Genomic DNA, 22,245 nt, shown 5'->3' with positions numbered 1-22,245 from the left:
CATAACGTAAGTAATTTCGGCGGATGGTTTCTCTGAAAACTTGGGTTTACTGACAAATAAGACGCAATAAACAATCGAATGCATTTTCCGAGAATGAGACCCGTCTTAGCCTCTTCTTATTATGGCTAATTCTCATCAGACATGCTCAGTTCTTACCCGATGCATTGAGGAAAGAAATGGGGAGGGAGAGGGAGATGGCCTCGCGTGAAGGTCCAGTTCCATCCCCTTCTAACAACATCAAAAGTGTTCGGTAGCACACACACACACAGAGAAAGGGGGAACATCAAAAAAAAAAAAAAAAAAAAAAAGGAGAGAGAAAAGAAAGAAAAGCAGTCCAACCCCATATCCGTGCCGAAATAGCACACCATTACAGGCTTCCTGCCAATTAGGCAGCTACAAAAATGCTGACAGATTTATAGGTATTGCTGTAGTAATGGGGAAATCGACTGTGCCTCGTTTGGATGGCCGCATGTGGCCGAAATGGGCGCCTCCAATCACCCTATTGGTTACTCTGCAGATAAAGGATGTGGCTGAGCAAACCATCCAGAAAGGAGCCGAGGGACGCAAGGAGGGGGGAGAGCAAACCGAAGGGGGGATATGTGGGAAATCAGAAGCATGTAGACTATAAAAAGTCTCTTCCCACAAAACAGTTGGGTCAAAATCTCCGATAGTAAAGGGAAATTTGAAACACGCTGCAAGAGGGGCGAAAGAAGAAGAAAGAAAAAAGGACAAGAAAAGGCGAGATCTAGAGCACGCTTGGGGGACATGGGGGGAACGGAAGTGAGAAGAATGATAATCTTTTCCCTAGGTCATTTCATCGAGGGGTGATACATGGGCCTATTACCGGTGCCATTTTACCGATTATTGATCTTCACGGCCAAGTAGGCTTAGCGTGCACTACATATCTCATTATGACACACAGGTATAAATCAGCGGCCTGTGGCCCGTGTCACCCCCCTCCTCCCGAGGCCCCAGCAGTAATTCCCGGCAACAGTAAACACAATAAATCAATGAGCTATAGCACTTCGTTGCCAGTAAAGATCTAAGGCTCCATAAGTTCTATTGCCCCTGCTAGCGAAGGAAGGAACGGGGATACACACACACAGAGTTGGGGGGGGTTAGGTCGGGGGAAAAAGACAAGCTTAACTACAGAATTAACGGCAGTAGAAGCTTCGCAAATGAAAGGCTAACGACCCACGCCACGTGATGTCACGAATACCAGATGTCATTTTTGTCTCGCTCTCTCCCGATTGATGTCGTCATATCCTGTCATGCGCAATGGACTCCTACAGATTACAACATTTCATTAAAAAAATTGTTTGCGCAGGAAATGATGTAACAAGAAAAAGGAATCCACTTATGTGGTCACCCTCGCTTTACAAAATGAAAACAACGACCTAGAAATCAATGCAGATGGGGTTGTTTACGGAATGTTGTTTCGAAGTTTAAAAAAAAAAAAGAGGTATCAGGTTCCATTTGAAGATAAAAGCTAATCCGGAGAGGTTTAACTTAAAAAAAAAAACGTCAGTTTTAAATAAAATAATAGCCTCCCACTGCAGAGGTCCAAATATACTCGAAACACTTTTTTTCTGCGTAGAACAAACGTCAGTCAGCTGTTCTGTCACTTCAGGTATTCGTTTTATAAGCGTGGGCGAATACGCTGTAATTAAATCCCCACGTTAGCGAGGAAAAAAGAATCGGCTGCATGATATATTAGAGTTGTGCGGCTTCCATTTGTTAACATGGCTTATGGTGCATAACCATCCAATTCATCTCCTTCCCTCCCGCTCGCAGCGAGCGAAGAAAAATAATCGCTCTGCTATTCGACAGAAACCTGTAACCCAACTGCGAATTAATCTCTTTCCGGGATCCTGTCTTTTTTTCCCCTCTTTTATTTGGCCCGAAAAATGCTGATTTCCTGACATATCCCCAAAAGTCTTCTCTCGCTGTTTGTCATTTTATTTCCATTTTTCTCGCGAGCCCTCACGAGACGGACTGCTCGAGCAAACACCGACACAATCTTCCGTGTTTCGCTGACAACGTTAAAATTTTAATCACACCGGCGCTCGGACTGTATGCCGAAAATAATTATCGTTCAGAGGTGAAAATCCTAACGAGGTGGACTCGACTCCTCCGCGGTTTCTACGGAAGATAAAACAGAAAGCGTGCTAACCTCGTACAAATTCCAGCCAGCTAACTCGAGGGATGGAAGAAGCCTCCGAATTTCCAATTTGTCATCGTGTTAATATTTTATTTCCTTCGATGTGGCAGAAAGTGGATCAGAAAAGGTTGCTGGGGGGGGGGGAGACGCACAATCTAAACACGTCATCGTCAATCGAAGAGCAAAAGACAGACTGCAACTGTCTTGCGGATACCGGATCTTATCCAATATGTAAGAACCCCGGTAGTAGGGACCCTGAGGAATGGGAATCTGCATTCTGTAAAACAATAATTCTAATTTTCACTTGTTATATTCGAACTAGCGAGGATGACTCTGCCCACATTCACAGGAAGTAAAAAAGATCATTTGAAGTTTGAATTTATTTTTACAAATGATTTTAAATACTGATACGAACGTAACTGAAAAGCGTTGGGTCGAGGGGAAGAAAAATAAACTAATTTAAAGAGCTACCAGTTGCACAGAGTTTTCGCCTTCTAAATACGCAATTTCTTAATGCTTTCTTAAAGCGACACCAGATGGCAACAGCAGCCTGAAAGATTAGTGTACGGCAGGAATCGGTTAACGTGGATGACGCAAAATATTCGCACGCATTCACATACAGCGGTATGCCACGTGGTATTCTATCCCCCCCTCCATCACTTTCCCCCCTACACGGGGGGGTTTAAAAAGCGAGCAGCATTAAAGACCGGAAACGAGGAGGTCCACAAAGCACACTGGACATACCTGAAAATCAGCCCACGTATTGCGATGTTAATGGCAATTTCCCCGAATGAGACGGTAGAGGGCACTGATTAATGAAAGCGCGCTTTTAACGCAGGAGCATCATCTACTTCGGAGAAAAAAGAAAAAAGCAAACTTCCGTGACACCACGGCCATTGTCAAAAGGAGAAGTGCGGACTATTCCCGTTACTCTGTTTATCCGGCCAATAACGATGGAAAAAAAAAAAAAAAAAAAGCAAAAAATGTGCGGAGAGGGTCAATCAAGCGAGTCGAAAAGACAGATGAAGGTCACACGGGTTGCCATCTCGCACTAATAATTAGATCCAGTATCCGGCTTTTTATGGTGTTTTTATCAATAATTTATGGATGGACGCTTGGAGACGCTATAGGGAGGCATTAATATTTCATAACGTAACCCTATCGCCGTGGGACGCCCAGCGGACGTTCCAACAATCTCGCACCACCCCCCACCAAGAAGAAGAATTTCGCTAACTCCGCCCTTGAGAGCGGCAAGGTAAGGAAGGGTCTTATCGCCGACAGATCCACAAATACCTTCGGTATTGTTTATTCCGTGACCGATTGTTCCTAATAGTGGGCCAAGGCTGCGACCCGAGCTCGCCTAATTAATGAACGTCCCTCCTCATAAATTTCTCCGTACAGACAACTCTAATTTACGGCATACCCTCGGTCCAGGGCAACTCGACTTCGGTGACAATACTCGTGCGTGTGACTGCAGGCACGCTATGAGACGTGCTGCTCGTCGCTACAGTCGTCCGAGACGGGCAAATGGAGCTGGGGAAAAGTCAGTCTCACAATAACTCCGAGATAAGTTATTGGTCTTTAACGGCGTTGTTCCTCCTCCGTACAAGAAACTGTCGCTTCGTCCCTAATCAGACCGTAATAAGTTCTTCCTGTTGGAGTCGTGGCATTTCTTATCTGTTACTGGGACAACTTGGGTTTCTTCTGCTCCACTGTCCTCGAGTGCTTTATCTGCTCCTTTCCCGGAATTCTTCTGTCCCGCTTCCAATTTCTTGTCTAGTGGCGATAGCGTTCTGTCCAGCGGTGCTAATCAATAATCCCACACAAGGGCTTTCGGTCAGAGGAGCACTCGATTGGTTGTGACAAATGTGGACGCTTCTGATTTGTGTTTTCTGTATTGGTGCACGAAATCTGAACACCAAAGACAAGGAACGTTCATGTGCTGAAGGATCAGCTCCTCCTCGTATCCCAAACAAATCTGGCCAGTAGCGTTATCAATGAATTAAGCAACGAGGAGATGAATGCCGAGCAGTGGTGGATCTCCAATTGAATACGACAACATACTGGCTGAATCTTAAACGAGAAAACAAAGTGGAGTGCCAAACAGCAACCCAATTTAAAGTGTCTTATGCAGATTGGATTGAAGTAAAAAAAGTGTTTGACTGAAAAGAGTGATGGTGATATCCTGAGAATTGATGGTTGCAGACACAAGGAAATTGGGATAATAATAAGCTGGATTATACAAAAAGAAATGCCATATTAAAGAGAATAAGGAAATAAATGGAGGAAAAAAGTGTCCGCATACGCAAAACAAAGATAGTGCGAATATTGTTTATGAAGGAAAGCCACACCAGATTAGATGCGGTAACGAAACAACCTTGAAATGGACTCTGCAATCGACTGAATTAAGAAAAGTAATCTTCTTTATCGAGTTCTGCTTGACTGCCTTTTGGCTGTCAATTATTAGCACGCAAGAAGATGGTGTTATCTGTAAAAGACGGTAAGAAAGATGCAAACACAAAGGCGGACTTGGAAATCTCTCTCTTGAAGACCAGAGAATCTTGAGAAATGTGGCCAGAAAAGAGGCAAATTGGCTTCTCTGGATGTGTTCATCAAAGAGGCAAAATCTCCGATGATAAACGAACGGAAGGCTGCTCGATTCCGACGCAGCCGAATGAGAAGCTGAACAGAGTTAATCCTGGAGCCAATTAAGTACACAACGTTTACTACTCGAGACAAAAAAAGTAAGCAGAAGCCCCTCTTTCTGAAAATCTTAAAATTACTCTTTCGAGGACTTTTTACTTAGTGCTGAGTCGATTGGTTTTGGGAGGAGTGGTGGAGTTTTCCTGAGGGAAATTCGCGTGTTCCTCTCCGCGAAAACACACCGACGCTCACACGTGCAAGGCGCATTATGACTTAATGTGATTTTGTACTAACTAATCAACTCATCTGAAAAGCTAATACAGCAAGAACTGATCACAAACAAAGTGATTCCTTCCTTATTCCCCCATCCCATACATCTTGCGTAATTTTCGACTTTTCGTACGTCTGTTCACGAGATAAATCTCGACTATGGCCAAATGGCAATACGACTCTTTTTCCATTAGAATTTTAAGGCACAAATGAAGGCTTAATACAACTCTCTGTACACAGAGAATGATTGTGGAGCCGGGTTGAGTCATTATAGAGTTAGACGCAGGGACGTGTTAATCATTGAACAGGGAATGACAAGCTCGAAGAAAATCTGCATCTTTCGCCCTTTGCAAACGCTGTTGCTCGCATCTTTTATATCACGGGATGACTTGCTTTATAGATATTTTCGGTTTCTGGACAAAGCAACACACAATAACACTATCACTACATATCTGATTTAAAAAAAAAAAAAAAACTTTATATTTTTTAAGCTAGACGATCGATACATTTGGCAATACGCATGTGTTGCCCCGTTTAAAAAAAAAAAAAAAAAAAAAATGCGCCCGTATCTAACCCAGAAGGAACAAGCCTTCAACGGGAAGAGAGAGAGATACGCAAATCAGAATTACGAACGGAATTCCCGGAGATAAACAACACTGAAAGTGGACAACTCACCTAGAAAACAAGCGAATGCAGACCACACTCTTGTGCACTTCAATCAGGAAGGCTATCAGCTCGAGCGTAATAAGCTGTGTTGTCAATTAATCACCATCGCATTCCCCCTCCCACCACCATTTCTAGAGACATAATGACAGCTATTTTGTCGCTAATACTGTTCAAGGCCTGCAGTAATAAACCCACATCTCAATTCGCAGTCTTTCCTTGTGCTCCCTCCCCCACTTCCTTCGCTTGTCCTTCACCCTATGGCGTCATTATCGGTGGCATGTTTTGTTTCCGTCGCACATGCATTCATACAAATACTTCTAATATTCCGAAACATCTAATATCAGTCGTCTCAAATCCGCCATCACCGCTATGACGTCACGGTGCGTGCAAGTTAATCTCTTGGTTATGGAAACGGGCCAATAAGATATTAAACCACGTGCGGAGCTTTCCGGGGATATTTTTTTTTTTTAAAACGAATTCCACTGACCCACTAAGGAATTTAGAAGGCGAGTTCTGTTTCCAACAAACGACGTTTCTGGTCGAAGATCGATGCCAAGCAGTCAATTAAAGATCAAATGTTTCTTGAAAAGGATCTGTAGGAGCCTGTGAATGCAGAGTCTGTGTTTGTGTGGTTTCCCCCGTGGACAAAGAAGTGCTCCACCCGGCAAATAGAACTTCAGACACAAACAAACATTCATTACGTTACATAATTTAGAGTACGCATTAAGACTTCTACTGGTTACCATCAGGATGCTCCCGGCCAAATGGTTTCCCAGAGCAAAATGCCGAGAGATGCCATGTCGCTATGGTAACAAGGAACAGCAGAATAAATTAGCGAAATTGAGTTGTCTTTCTAACGTTCTGAAACAGAGAAGGCACCAGATAGGAAAGGTAAAGCATTGATCGCGAACAACCATTTACATTAGCCGATCTCCCGAAAAGAGCGAGCAAAACAGTGGCAGAACGACACGCGACAACGAGCATCAAGTTGAGCAATCCTCCCTTCCAGGTGCACATTCGCTGGAGGACGAACCTCGGAAATTAAAACTATAAATGCGCCAAGCAGGGGATAGAGATTATCAGAGAGACGTGACGGGAAACGAGCTTCCCAACAGAGCAATTTCGACGACACAGACCCATATACCACGTCAGGAGCAACAGGATTACCAGTAAACGCCGCACTATTACACGGCTGGCTGACAACTGTTTTACAGTCTTTGGGAATTCGAGAAGAGTTTCCAGCAAAACTTGTGCCGCTTACCAACTACATAAAGTGTGGCTAATTAGGTCGGAACAGAAGGGAAATGTAAATCCGAGAACAACTTCGCAAAAATCGAAAACAAAAAGACACCAACGAGATTTTGCGTTGATTTGTCGAGGCCTGCTCGCGGAACCAGCCTATTGTTGCATCACGTTTCTGGCAATGGGTCATTATAGAAGAAAACTTATTTACCACCGCTAGAGACAGCAGGGAGGGCTGCGGATTTCTCATATGCAGTAACGTGTAATTTTCTCTGGCAAAGCAACACGGTGATGCAGCTGATCTCGAGGGAGTCTGTAATGTAGCTGCACTTTTGCAACCATTCTTATTTCGCAATATGGCAAAACAACGGGGGAAAGAAGGAATATTTAATGTACGAGTTGAGAGCCGAGATTTGCGACGTCAAATCGCATTTTAAACTTCATCCCGAGAAAAATAAACATTCGGGAAAGCGGAGAAAAAGAACATTATTTGGAGACACTTAAAACAGCTTCATTTGGTGCAGCAAAAAAAAAAAAAAAAAACAGATGAACTTTCCGACGAGAGAAGCAAAGGAATGCTTGCTTCGTGTCTAAAGTAGATTTGCTTATTTGTGTTCTTCAGAAGTCAAATCCCCGAATAAAGATAAATGAAACCAAGCCGCCGCGGTGGCCAAGTGGATAAGAGCCTCGTTCAAGGCACAGCGCTGATACGGACCGCGACTTCTATGCAGCTAAGCACGTAAATTTAACGACGGATGTGAGAGAACAGCACGAAAGTTTAATTTTACTATTAACAGAGCCATAAACAAAAATAAAGTTAGGTCGACGGCACTTGACCCCATCAGGACTCCGATTTTTTTAAGTGTATCGGAGATCCTGAGCAGGCTCTGTCCGTTTGAATTATAACCAAGGTCTGACTATCGATGGGAAAAAAAGATAAATAATAAGAAAGAGATTAAGGCTTTCTCCGCATTTGTGGCGTTTAAATTAAGAACGTTATTGGTGGTAGCACGTATAACCAAAGGGTCACGAAGGAAAAGCACTCGAGTAGGCTGTTTGGCGAAGACAATATTAATGGAAGCACGTGTATTGTGAGGGGGCAGAGAGAAAGAGAGAGAGATAACTTAAGCAAACAGAATAGAAAGATGGACGGCCAGATAAAGACAGACATAAAGATTGTATTTAATAGAATATCTGGGCCAGCTGATAGTCGGCAGGAGATCGTGATTCAAATAGGAAAATTAAAAGAAGCCCGATGACAGAATGAGGACAATCGCTGGAAATCTCTATGGCACACACGTACCCCGTTCTATCTGCCGCAAACACAAGAGACCTCGATTGAACATCTGTGGTGAGAATACACAAACCGATCGGGAGTGAAATTAAAACCTGCAGCGCTGCTTTACAAAAGGTGTGTGTGTGGGGGGGGGGGGGAATGACGAAGGTTAGCGCCGTATTTATTCTGATATGCCGATTTGTGGGTTCACATCAGAAACCCCTTAAAAAGGTTTCTAATAACTTTAATCGCCAGGCGGAATGGGATACAAATTCGGTGGATTCACTCCCCCCCCCCCCCCCCCAGCACACACTCCAAAACTTGAAGAAGAAAGCTAGAAATCAGTTTCTGCCACCAGTCATAGTTGCCTTGACCTTAGCGACGAAGATTGTCGGCCCTTGAGGGATTACATTTCTGGTAAGAGGAAATCGTATCGTGCAAGGTTCGGTGGATGCGGCGATCTTCGTTAATTCCCACAGCCTGGCAGCTTCCATACGAAGCATTCGACGGCGATGATAAGTTCGAGGGTGCTTTGTCAACTGCCAGTAATCCTCAAGTGTCGTCCTATTTCCGAATTCAATGCCTTCTGCACGTTTTGCACTTTTAGCAATTTCCAAAACAGAATGGAAAAATTTATAGCATCCGCTACGACTATAGGTCATTGTGTATATACGGAAAAGTATTGCAATTAGCATGCAGAGCATGATCAGGGCGTGTTTTTCTTCCTTAAGCGTTGTGCAACATCCAGGTAAACTTAGAGGGGGGGGGGGACTATTAAAGTTTACAGAAATAAGGAAAAATCCAACTACGAACATTTTTGATAAGGCCTCGTGATCTTAAAATTAAAAAAAAAAAAAAAAAAAGGCCATTACGAAGAATGTCCCCCTTTGTCGTCTGTTGTTTTATTCTGGACATTCCTCCCACCAGAATGTGCGATGTTGTTGAAAGAAAAAACAATAACTAACCGCGACATTAGTTGATAGACATTCGAAGCTCCCGGATTAAGGTCACTGGACTCTGCTTTCTGGGGAAGAGGGGGGGGGGGTCGCATTTTAAGTATCTGCTAAAAGGTCAATGAAACAAAATGTCCCGGATTTTTACACGAATGCTGAAAGAAAGGGCAGAAGAAACAAGTCCTCGCTTCGTGAATGAGGAGTATTCCCGTTGTCCAATTATAACGAAGAATGCCGGTCTATAGGAGAGTGAATCAATTCGAACTGGGGAGGGTCACGTTGACTGTCAACTGACGATGCCGCTGCTATATTGTTCCGAGCCAGAGTGACCTTTTGCCGAGCTGTGGACAAAGCTGCCATTACGAGAACTTTACCCAAACAATGCTTTGAAAAAGCGAATATGCCGCTCGCAATAAACCCAAATGGACACCAGAGGTCGCCTTCAGCAGACAAAAAAATAAAAATAAATAATGGGAATTACGAAACAAAAGCTAGCACTGCAGTCAACGAAACGAGGTCAAGAGAGGTCAGCGGGACAAGCTGCTCCGCAGATGTGCATAAGGGAAATGATTAATGAGAATGTGATTATTGGACCCACGCAAGGAACAAGACGAGGCAACCCATAAAGCGTCGGGGACGGAGCGAAGAGATTATCATTGGCAGCAATAAAAACGCCGCGTGTAAAATGACAACCCCAATAATTAAAATCGAAATTTAACTATTTGGACGTGACGCCGCAAAAATTTACTGCCCCGTTGTCCGGAAACGTCTGGTCAAATTCCTGCAGTTAAAATCCGGCGGGAGATTGAACAGCCTCGCACGTAAAGTGTGGAAACCGATAGGGCCCAGCCGGGCCACTGCCCAACTTGTTGTTCTCGGTGTTTGAAACTTTTGAAGAGCATCCCAGTTCTTTCAATGGCTCGTTAAAAAACCCAAATTCAGTCAACTCGTTTTAGTGGGGGGGTGGGGTGGGGTAACTCTTCTGGGTGATCACTGTTTCGAAGAAATCAAGCTATGTATGACATTTAATTAAAAAAAGAAGGGCTAACTTTATTTCTCAAGTACTTCAGCATATCTGAAGAAGCCCCCCCCCCCCAGACAAGGTCATCGTATTGTGCTGTTACCACGTTTTGCGATTCGTAACAAGCAGAAATTGTGCGTTCAGATTGGGAAGGCGGCACCTGAGAAATGAACTGAGGTAAGTGGCAGTGGGGACACAAGAAGCCGAAGACTTATCGGACAGTTTTTGAACTTGACGAAAGGGCGTCGTGAAATTTATCTCAACAGGACTCCTTGGACATCATTCGAGGGAACCTCGCATGTCGAGTCGATAAGCTGGGATGAGAGAACTTGTTCACACGCAATTTCTGACCAAATGGAGGAGGATGCCGCCAGTACACCTCTCTTCGCATTTACAGGTGGCTCGGTGTAACTTTTTTCTTGTTCCCCGACTCAATGAGAATCTCGAAAGACCAAAACACCGCGCAGCTTTTAGGGATATTAACAGGTGCTCCCGAAAAAGCGCTGATGTAGAGAGTTTATTCTGAAAAGAAAATGATTCTCTTTCTAAGTCTCTTAAATACTTTGATTTTCATAACCTCAACCTGTTTGGACATAAAAGATCGTCGTTAAAAAAAACAAAATGGTCGGTGTCAGCCTACGGAATCCAGTTCTTGGCCAGCTGTGTTTCGAGTGGTTCCAACCGACCGAACACGAAGAAGGTGAACAGAGGACAGAAGTAATCTTTAGCGCCCCCTCTAAAGTCTTTAATAACTGCAGCCACTTTGTGTGCTAAGAAAATGCCAGCACTAGAGTCATCAAAAGCAACTTCAAAACCGTCTGTCTGTCTGTCTCTATCAGGTGTTCGGCGTCTTGCTCAGGCCGAGTTTCGCTGTCCTTTCCTCTCAGAGCGTGAGCGGGAAAACATTAACTTCAAGGCGTGCATTCAATAGAACCAAATTTATGATTGGAATCCCGCGTAATGAATTGCAGAAAGCGCACGCAGAAATACGCTTAAACAAGCCACGATTAAACGCCACAAAAGAATGTGAAAGAGCGCCCCCTTTTCGTGTCCGAAGGGATGAGGGAGCGAGGAGGGCTGTTTTGCATCGTCACAATAAGGAAATATGTACGATTCAATACCGCACAAGAGTTGCGAGATTTAAACCCCGTGGAAGCCTGAATTGCATCCATCAAGCACCCATTTCGCAATAAAACAGTGCAATGCCGCTTACAAAGCAGAAGCACCACCTGGCGGAAAATTACCCACAAAGACGTAAGTCACGACTCCTGCCCAGAAACCAAACGAAGGCATCCCCGTGCAAGTCAATGCAATGAACAAAATGCGGGGATCGAGTTATGCAGTACGACAGTGCACGTGCATATCAAGGCGCCATGTGGTTCCCGAAATAAAGAACGCCGACAAACGAGGGAGGATGGAGGGGGGGGGGGAGAGAAAGAGAGCAACTCTCGGTAAACTGCAAACAATTAAGCGGGCATTCCAACTGCCAGTGTGTGCTGAAAGAACGAATGAGCTCCGTAACCCCCTCTGCCGTCGACCTCTGTCAAGAGAGGGTCACAGTGAGGTCACGCTGTCTTCGTAATCTGATACGGGAGACAGATGGACCGCCGTAAGGAAAACGAACCATATTTTTCGGAGGATTATGACTCGGAAAAGGCATTTGTGCGGCTACGTGCTCGGAATGGGATGGTTTTTGGCAGCGATATCGGTCACACAGAGGTGAGGGGTGGGGACGGGACGGAGGGCGCATTCCTGCCGAGCGCTTAACTTCAGAGGGGTGGAAATCAGGTGGGAGAGTTGGGTCTCGGCCTAAAAAATGCAAGAAAACGGATTGAGGTTTGGGGACGGTCGGATTTTGAGCGCACCGAGATGTTCCTTCTATTCCAAGGAGAAGCGTTTGCGGCGACAACACCGACGACAGCAGTTGGAATTCCCGCAAAACTGAAGCTTCGAAATCCGTCTCATTATCGCGAACGGATGGGGAAATCCCCGCGCATTCTGAAATCGGCACATCAGCAATTTATTATCCGCACTCACTACTTCCAATTGGCAGCTGCGATACGGAACCACGGTTAGCTAACAATGGCCGAAAGGGCTCCGCATGACGGTCTCGCTGCGTGGGAAGAATACGTGTTCCGGGAATCACCGAATGTGCGCGCCTTGCACACAGAGAGAGAAAGTTGCGGGGGGGGGGGGAAGAGGCGTATATTAAGCCTAAATGCTATTGAAAGCGTACCGGCATCCTGCTTCGAGGAGCAATAAACAAACAAACACAAGGTTATCACGAAAAGCTTTGTTCCAGGTCATACTTGATATCCACACACCCACCGTAATGGGTGGCCAAGTTCGGTGCAAACCAGAAAAGCTGGTACTCATGTGGGCTCCCGATAGCGCCATCATGCGGATATGGGGAGAAACGTCGATGACGCTGTTCGTGCAATAGCGCAGCCGATCGCTCTTATCTGATGCCGACCAACGAGAAAAAGTCTTCTGTTTAGGGTTAATGGAGTTTCGGGAAAAACTTGACGCCACTTCTTGGAAGCGCGCTCCCTGTCGATACTGTACGTATGGGGAAAGGGTTCTCCAAAAAGCACCGTCACGTGACCATTGTCAACGCGCGCACCCGACGAAGAGGTGTGGAATGGAACTTCCTCACAAAGAAAGGCAGCCCGCGACTGTGATCCGATATTATTCATGAATTCCAACGCCAACCATTATGTGACATTTGTTCCGCCATTGCGGGCTTCTCCCGTAGCAATACATATTAATAAAGGAACTCGCACCTTAACGAAGGTGCGATCCAAGGACGTATGCAAAACACATCTATTCGCGGATACGTTGGCGAGCTTCACGCCGCATAAGAAGCGAGCCTTTGGGATTCATAACCGGTTGATTTTTATTGCCTCTGTTTCGACTCACCCACATACGCGCAGGTGATTGAGACGCTTTCGCCATTTAAATCCACTCGGTAGCAAACGATTTCATTTTCTGAACAAGCCTACAAGTGCAAGAGTGATCGAGGCTCGTGAGACGATGGTTACATAATTTTTTTTTTTTTTCCCCAACGAGAAATATTTCTTTGGGAATTAAAATACCAAAAAAAAAAAAAAAAGTCGTTGGGTGACATCAGAAGGATGGCCTGCTGAATGGGGAATAGGTCTTTGCATTTTTTTTTGTTTATTATTTTTATTCAATTTCGGTCATTTGAGGGTCACGTGACTCCAAACCAATGGAGTGAAGTCACACGGCCGTTACTACATACGTGCTTGATCTTCACGGATAGAAGACGGAGTAATTGCCGATGTCCAAGGACCTGCATGCAGAGTTGCCTCATTCACGTGATGAAAGCCGAAGATAATGGGACTCGATTAAGTGGGTTCGGATGGAGTGGCAAATAGGCCACCGAACTGCGTCGAATGCTGCAATGACTCAGCCAACACGAGAGAGACTTTCACTGTAACCAAAACCCAGCTTTCCATTGGTGTCAACAAAGAAAACGAATTTCTTTATCAACGAACACTTTCATCTAAGACGGAGCCGCTCGTTCTCGATTAAGTTGACGATCCCGCAACGCAGGCTAATGAAACCCACTCCGTTAACAGCAGTCGGCAAGAGAAGCCTGTGTGGCCCACGAGCGATGTGTCTTCTGTGGTTCTCATATTTGTCAATTTTAAACCTTATCGCCCTGTTTTAATTTTTATCCCGTAAAATTACCGCTCTCAGCCCGTTTATTATCTTTCGGCACGGACATCAGTCGCACTTAACACACGTGCTCTGGATGGCGAAACAGGAGGAGAGGAGAGCGTTCGCCACAGTTGCCCTGGAGCTGGACAGAGTAGAACGTGAGCATGGACGCGGCTATCTCCGGATGTTATCTTCGAGAACAGGTTGCAGGGAAACTGGATACATCCATTCCTGTCAGGCCGCGTGATTAGGTTAGGCTTAAGTAGCCATCGCAACATCAATCTTCCTCATTGGCAGTTCTGACCACGCAGCTGAAGAACACGAAGTTCTCGATGGACAATATTCCACCAAAATCAAGATCGAGATTACGCGGACCTCCAGGACCGAAGCACCTCATTCGCGAGCCCCTCCCCTTCGCCTACAGATGGACGAGGGGTGTTTGATTTATGGAAGGAAAACAACGACAATCTGCTTATCTCTGATTGCTGGCTTCAATCAACATTAATGGCAGATTTTTCCTGCTAGCAACGACTTATCTGAACGAGATTTCCGCGTGTGTGTCGTGGGATACTTATTGGAGTCGATTGTCATATAAATCCTCATCAAGGTTACCCAGAAATATTTCAAACACACGCACGCCAAGCAAAATGAGTGTCACTAGGAGCCTGCCGTCCGAATAAACAGCCGCATTTCATGGCGGTGATGGGTAACAAGTTTTGAACTTAAAAATAATCCCTTCTTTCTCTCTAACGACGAATAACAAGTGCGCTGCTTAGATGGAACGAATGGTCCCCAAGAACGGAGAAGCTTCGAAGTAGGGAAAAAGTGGAATGCTCCTAAACAGATCCTTATAATATCAGCGATTAACATTCTTATCCGACCAATAATGCTAACTTGAGGAGTGTTAACTTTCCGCTCCCCCTTCCCAAGCGCAAATGAACGACTATGGATTCAGCAGCATACACACATAGAAAACTGTTTTTTTCCCTTCTTCCTAACATGTATTTTAGGCCAGGTGGCCCAGTCCGGTCTCATGGCATCTCTTTCTTGGTCTTCCGATTCTTCTTTTTCCACTTATTTTGTATCTGGATAATATTTTCGGTAGTCTGCTGTTGTCCATTCGATTTTTGTTTATATTGTCTTATGCAGTAATTAATTGGTTTTATTTTCAGGGATTGTAAGATGTCTTCATTTGTTTTGTGGTCCCACTTGGTATATTTAGCTGTTTTTCTGAGAAATTTCATTTCTGCTGTTTGAATTCGTTTTTCATCTTTCCTTTTCATGGTCCACGTTTCGCTTCCGTATAGTAGAGTTGGTTTTGACAAGACATTATATAGTCTGATTCTAGTGTGTTTTTGTACCAGGGATGGCTTAAATATACTATTTATTATGCCATTTACTTGGACAAAGTTTAATATTTTAGTGTCTATGTCTTTTTCTTCTTCGTATGATAGATCAATCACATCCCGAGTATCTGAAAGTGTTTACTTGTTTTAGTATTTTATTATCTGTCATCACTATTTTACTTCTTAATGTGTTTTCTCCTTTGAATGCCATTATTTTTGTTTTTTCTTTGGATATTGTCATATTATATTGCTTTGAGGTATCATTTAATGATTTTAATGATCTTTGTAAGTCATCTTCTGATGTAGCTAATACTATTTGATCATCTGCAAATAGTAGTGTATCTATCTTCATTTGTGGGGTTGTTTTGGATACCAAATGGGTTATGCTGTCTCCGGATTGTTATAATTTCATATATATAGAAAAGCAGAGGTGAGAAGGTACATCCTTGTCGTACTCCTCTTGATATATCTTTCCATTCTGAGATGGGTTCTAATTTAACTGCTATTTTGTTTCCTGTATATATTTCTTGAATGGATTGTAAAAGTTGGTTTGGTATGTTTAAATCGGTTAATAAAAATACTGTTATTAGAAGTAACCATTATTAGGTAAGGATGTCAACCAGCAAACCGTTTGGACCCACCTAGAATTACAAACACGTTTTGAACCATTCTTTCCACACACACTGCAATTCACTCCAAAGCAGTCATCACTCGTTGCCATAGTTACACAAAGTTTCTCGGACTAGGTTTAACTGTCCATAGTTTCTGTTGCCGGTAACAAACAAACAAGGAATATGTCATCTGGCTCCAAACCCCCTTTTGTTAGTGACCAAGTGATTTTTACCTCATCTTTTGTCGCAGGAGCATTCCTTACGAGCATTCCCCATCACAAGATGACAGTGTCCATTTACAGCAGCGTGCCCATCGAATTTCGTACGAGGGTCCGCACTTTCAGTAAGACGCCTGCTTTTCCTGAGCCATCATTCACCCCGACCGAAGGAAGACAAACAAGGGTTTAGCATGTTGCACTACCGATGGAATAAACATCTCTGACTGCTGTGTCAAATACATTATATATCGCACGTGTGGACAGATCCCCCCCCTCTCTCTCTCTCTCCAGATGCTACGTAGCAGTTGCGAAAAAACCTGTTAGAAATCACATGGGGTGAGTGAGGGGAAGAGATGGAAAATGTTCGCATATTAAATACGTGTGGGCGGTTATGAGCAAAACTTCAAGTAGAAGCTTCGCTGAAATACAAACGAAGTATTCTTCCTTACTCATTTACTAACCGTCCCCCCCCCTTTTTTTATGTATATAAAATATCACTAAACGTGTGCTGTCGCAGCATATTTCTGAATCAAAAGTCCCAATTTCACTTCCTTGCAGAGGTTGAGTACATGTAATAGTCGGATCATTAAATTAGCGCGAACACATCGTGTAACATCTAGTCGTTACGACACACACACACAGAAATAAATATACAATAATTATCAACTATTATAATCACGTTTCTATTGCCAATGCTTATATTCTTGTTTTTACGTGTAGCTACTCACACGTATAGTTGAAATAATCGGAGGAATAATAATCAAAAAATACTTTTCATAAGTAATGCAGCTTGATTTTGGTAAGAGAAGAAACGGTGGCCATTTTATCAAATAAAGAAATCAATAAATGTTAAGGGAAATCGTAGACTAGGAGAAAACTAAATTTAAAAAAAAAAAAAAACTTAAAAGAGGGTTCGGCGCTACTGACAGTCTTTTTATTTTTCAAACATTTTTCTCCCTTCTGCCAGTGAGAAATCTAAAATAAATACAATAAACAAGCATAATTCCAATTTTATTAAAAAAAAAAAAAAAGTATCATTCATTGTGTTACACTGATCTAACTAAATTATACACGCACTGTTATTATTACAAAAAGAATGGAAGAACAATTCCACTGCCTCATGGCCTCAGCATTACGACAAGGCACAGAGGCCAAAGTAGAATTAATCGAAAAGGGATCATTTAATGTCTTAAATATCCCGAATGCTAAATTTAATCAAAATTCGTCGAATCATAGAGGGAGACAGAAGCACATAGGTCAACAAAATGCACCTAAAAATCGAATTTAAAACACTTCCAACTCCATATGAGTACTTAGTTCCGCTTGAAAACCCCCAAAATGGGGTATTTGTATATGTGGGGGAAGATGATCCCCCCCGGCTCTTTCCAGTTACGAATAATGTAACGGTTGTATAGATTACGACCGTTAGTTTATGCGAATTTAAATTACGCCCTAGAACAGAGGCCAGCGTGCTATGTCCGTACATTTTGTGTTCTCAACTACTTGGCAGATCTCCCTCCTCTGGAATCGAACCAAGCTCTTATGAACGAAAACGGCGTGTGCTTGTCTACAGATATTCATTTGTAACCCTTGCTTCTACAGAGGCAGACGAGCTGTCAGTCTTGGTGGAACTTTGTGTGGTCAAAAGACTTCAGCGGATTCGTTAGAAGTAAACGCTGGTCTTTTATCTTATGAGGGGGGGGGGTGCATCGTAATACAATCGGAATGACGACTCGGAGTCATCACTCTGCAGCTAGCAATTGAGGAAATCATTCCGACCGTTAAAGGGACACTTTGGACATCTACGAAGCGGTGGAGTTGAGGGGGAACCGTCGTCTGTCACAAGTTGGTGACGTATACTCACAAGAAGTTGCATTCTTCTCTGCGAGATGTTAATGACTGCGTTGCGCTGTGGCGACTTATTAGCCCCGATGTGTGGAAATATTAGTCACAGCTCACTGCCCAAAGTCTCGCCTCAAAGGTTCCTGGGAAAGTGCAATTATTGTCTACAGAACTACTGTCCTTCTGCTCGCATTCACATGTCCCCGAATGGCCACGACGACAATTCTTCAATGTCTCCTCTTTGTGCGCGCCACCAAACTTATTTGAAAAATTATCGAAGAGGGGTCACAACAGAACGCAACGGGGTTACGCACAGTTCACGTGACTTTGGAGACATGACCTAACAATGTACTCCCACGCCTGCTGCTTGAAATATGTCCAAAAACGGATATCATTGCGCGTGTCGCGTGACATCCCCAACTAATCACTGTTTCTTGATGCCCGCCTGAATGTGGCGAGCGACACTCGCGTTCCCTGGTGTTATGTAACAATGCAAGCGACTAATCATCGCCATTACTAGCACAAAAGGGAGGCTAACGTTTGGACTTTAACACCTCGCTTCCTATTAACAATTTTTCACGGCTGAATATCGGCAACTATTTATCGTGCTGGCGCGCGCTAGACGCCCTTCATTACATTAGAAATAATTGCAATAAATATTGGCCGAATAGCCCCCGGTTCGGTAGCAAATCGATAAAATTGCATTTCCACGGCGATTGGGCCGTGCGTTCGCTGAAAAGCCGGCGAAGCTTAACTGTGAAATGCAACTCCTCTTCCCCGTTACGATATTTTAATGTTATTCTTCTAATATTTATGGCCGTAATTCCGAGGTAATGAGCGCACTTAAAACCGAAGAAAGTCGTCCTCACTTTCGCGTTGCCGGCTATCTTAATCATTAGGCCTAATGTGGCATTAAAGGCAAACAACGCCCGAAAATGGGCGACACCGCTGAATTTGGATTCCGCCTGTGACGAGTTCCCCCCAGGATTCAATCATCCGTTCCAGTAATAGCGCTGCGCCGGCTTTAGCCCGCCAAAAACTGTCAAATTCCTCTCTATTAAGCAGACTTATTCCGATACAGTTAATTGCCACCGTGCTCAAGCCCGAACGTGGCGACATCTGCTTTAATAGGAAAAAGACAAGGCTGGACCTCCGGTGGCAAGTGGCAGCGCAAAACGGCGCACATTAATACATTTGTAATAGGCCTTTGACGGAACGCCTCGGGATTTAGCAAAGGAAAAAAGGGAATTACAGTAATATATTTTATTATGCAGGGCTGCAAACAGTAATAAGATTTTTTTTTGTTTCGCCGAGACGAGAGATCGGTCGAGAATGGGAGATCTTTTGGGTCTTTTTTTTTTAGCTTTGCATCCGCAACCTGCTGGAGTACTTAGCCGTATTAAGTTTTCAAATTCTCACAGAGCGACGCTTTAAAAAAAAAAAAAAAAAAGTCCACGTTCCACAAGTTTAAGTAGTTTCGAGTGTTCATTCTCCTGATTGGAATTAGTGGCATCTGTGAGCCCCCCCCCCCCCGCCCCCCAAATGAGCGTCGAATCACGTGACGTATGAGCAAGTATGCTAACAGCGAGTCGTGAAGTTGCAGACCCATTAAAAGGTTCGAGAACTTCTAAATGTTCTGACAGCGATCACTGAGTTGCAGGGAAGGTGTGTGTATGTGTGTGTGGGGGGGGGAGTGCTTACAACTTTTAATCCCTATTCGAAAAAAAAAAAAAAAACATATATAAGCTTAAAATTATATGCAGGTCAACTCACGTTCTGAAATTAAACCCGCAGTGTACTAAAATCAAAGATTCACTTGTTCGTTAAGACTAAGAGGATAAAAACAAGGAAAGTGTCAGAATGATGGGGAATCTCACGGGCAAACAATGCGGCAGCGTGATAACCACGAACCTTCGCAGAGAAAAATAATAATAAAAAAAAAAGTGTGAAAGTGATTGCCTTTGGATGTCAAATGTCCGACTTATGCTACTTAAAATGTCCAGATGTCCTCTCTCTCTCTCTGCTTAAGATGCATTTGGAAAGCGGACAACAATATTTATATGCTTGCTTAGCTAGCATATATGGGTACGTCGATAGGCTAAAAGTTAAACAATTCCTGCTCCGTTCCTTTTCTTCGATCTCCGCAAGAAGGCTGGAAAACCTGATGTGGAGTCAAACGCGAAATGTTATCATTTTGTCGAAGGCCACACAAAGTCGTTTCCATACGCTGCCCCCCACTTATCCAACCGATGCAAAAATGACCCAACAGGGCAGCAAGGCTGAAGTTTACGCAAATGATTACCAAGGGCACCCGTAATTTCTACGAAGGGCAACGTTCCTCGAGACCAGTGAAGGGTTGAAGACCCTCGACAAAGCTTATCGCGTTCAAAAAAAAAAAGGACCCTCCGAGAACGCTAAAGCCTGACAATAATCCCGACGTACAGAATTCCTGTATCCGATGGCCAAAGCGGAATCTCAGGCATCCGATCTTGCTCTTCGAACCCCATCTCTGGAAAAGCCACTTCGATAACCCAACGATCACGTGATCCACGTTAGAAACGAAGAGCAGGTTTTGAAGAGGCGATGATGAATTTTTGGGATGTCAGAGAGCTACATTCGGCAATCGAAATAGTTGTCGGCAGACAACAGGTTGCGGATAATAATAAAAAAAAAAAAAAACGTCGGTCGCCCTTGAACTTCGTCCTAACAAGTCAACCCCTATCTTGCCTTGCACGTGGGAAACAGTGCGTGCGTCTGATAGCCATACGCCAATTTCCAGGCAGTACCGAACAGCTATTGATTCCCTCGCTATAGCAACCATGTCGCGTGTGACCGGCTCGTGCGAATAGCTCACGCGCTCCGTTGCTTAGGAATGCGTGTAAGTAGTTATTGTAGAAAATACTCCACATTATTAATCCAAGTCTGCTACGTGGGGGCTGTTTTTTTTCATTTCGCTGCTTTTTTTTTCCCCCGTTCCTTATCTCTTTTCTACCTTGACGTTATTTGTGGTGGGGAGATAAACATCTTTACGTGACTGAACTGTAGGTTTTGGAAGTTACACCCCTCTGGTATAACACTGTTAAGGAGAGAAGTGTACACATGAACGTACAATGATCGGCCATTTTATTGTCGTTATTCTGAAAAATATTAAGTTACCATCTTCAAGCGCAGTAAATCAGCAATATCTTCTTTGAGGAATCCACCCGGGATGCCTCTCTACAGACGGACAACGAACCGAAGTCAACTGCCATGCAAACACAACAAATATCCTCCGACTCACGATAATCCCGAGTGCTAAAGCCTACACGATTTCTATGCATTTTCTCCCTCCCACTCCACAGAGAAAGATTTCTTATATTACTGTAAAAAAGAGATTAAAAAGAAATATCAAAGCTAATAAAAAGTTCGCTGCCTTAAGAAGTGCTTGAAAACAATAAATTTTCCCTTTGGTACACGTCTAAATCGCTGCGGGCGATCGTATCGAATGAACAGGGGGCGCTGCTACTGTATATGGCGCAAACGGGTAGCAGTGGAAGGGAAGGGATTGACGAACACATGTATCGAGATGAATGCGGGAAGGAAGTGCTTAGGGGGAGGTCTGCTGCCTCCTGGGCATCAATGTCACTACACTTTAGCAGCGCTTTTTTTTTTTATAGCTCCCCGAGGAGGGGGGTCACATTTCAAAGACATCTGTCAGGATATCGCCCACATCCAGAGGTGTCTCGAACTGAGCATCCCTTTACAGCATCTTTAAAATAATACCCAACGGTAAAAAGCGATATTAACAAGCCCTCCTCCCCAGCACAAGGTGTAGACATTCATTTAACTTTTACGTCCACAAAGACTAGTTCTTACAACAGCGAAATCTACTAAACGGAAGTGTGACGAGTTTCTTCAAGTTCTTTTGTTAGGATGACCCACTGTGTATGTTCTATCATCCCTCCCCCTTAGGTTTGAAAATATTCACCTTGGTTTCTAACGTCTCTCAGTTCCTGGTTGTAATCGTGCAGAGTCTCCCTCAACTGTCTGTTCTCAATCTCCAGGTCTTGGGCTCGCATAGCGCGTTGTTGCAAGGAGAGGCAGTGTTCCAGCCCGGCCACAGGGTCTGAAAAATAACAAGACGGGCGTTAGCAATCAATACTAATCAGTCCAACACAAATAAATTGAATAATCAGTAAATTAGATCTCCATAAGGGAGAATTGTAATTCTTTTTATAATTCTTTACTTGCTGCAATACACGATAAAGACAAAGGAAAGTGGGAGTGTACATTCAAATATGAAATTTGACGTGCATAAAAATACTGGAACTGA

At 43.8% G+C, this 22,245-nt stretch overlaps 1 protein-coding gene across 1 annotated transcript in view; it reads right to left on the bottom strand.

Annotated features, from left to right (window-relative positions):
* Positions 1-22,245, bottom strand: part of LOC150102055 (homeobox protein cut-like 1) — a 308,969-nt gene that overhangs the window by 86,942 nt on the left and 199,782 nt on the right. The window contains exon 3 of the mRNA XM_090399958.1: positions 21,901-22,038. Within this exon, the coding sequence (XP_090256084.1) occupies positions 21,901-22,038 (138 nt within the window). The remainder of the gene's footprint in view (positions 1-21,900; positions 22,039-22,245) is intronic.

This window comes from Typopeltis vanoorti, chromosome 11 (genome assembly GCF_054136105.1).
Source record: "Typopeltis vanoorti isolate ZY-2024b chromosome 11, IOZ_Tvanoo_1.0, whole genome shotgun sequence".
Classification (NCBI taxonomy): domain Eukaryota; kingdom Metazoa; phylum Arthropoda; class Arachnida; order Uropygi; family Thelyphonidae; genus Typopeltis; species Typopeltis vanoorti.
Note: the sequence above shows the minus strand (reverse complement) of the source record. Positions and strands in the feature narration are given on the sequence as shown.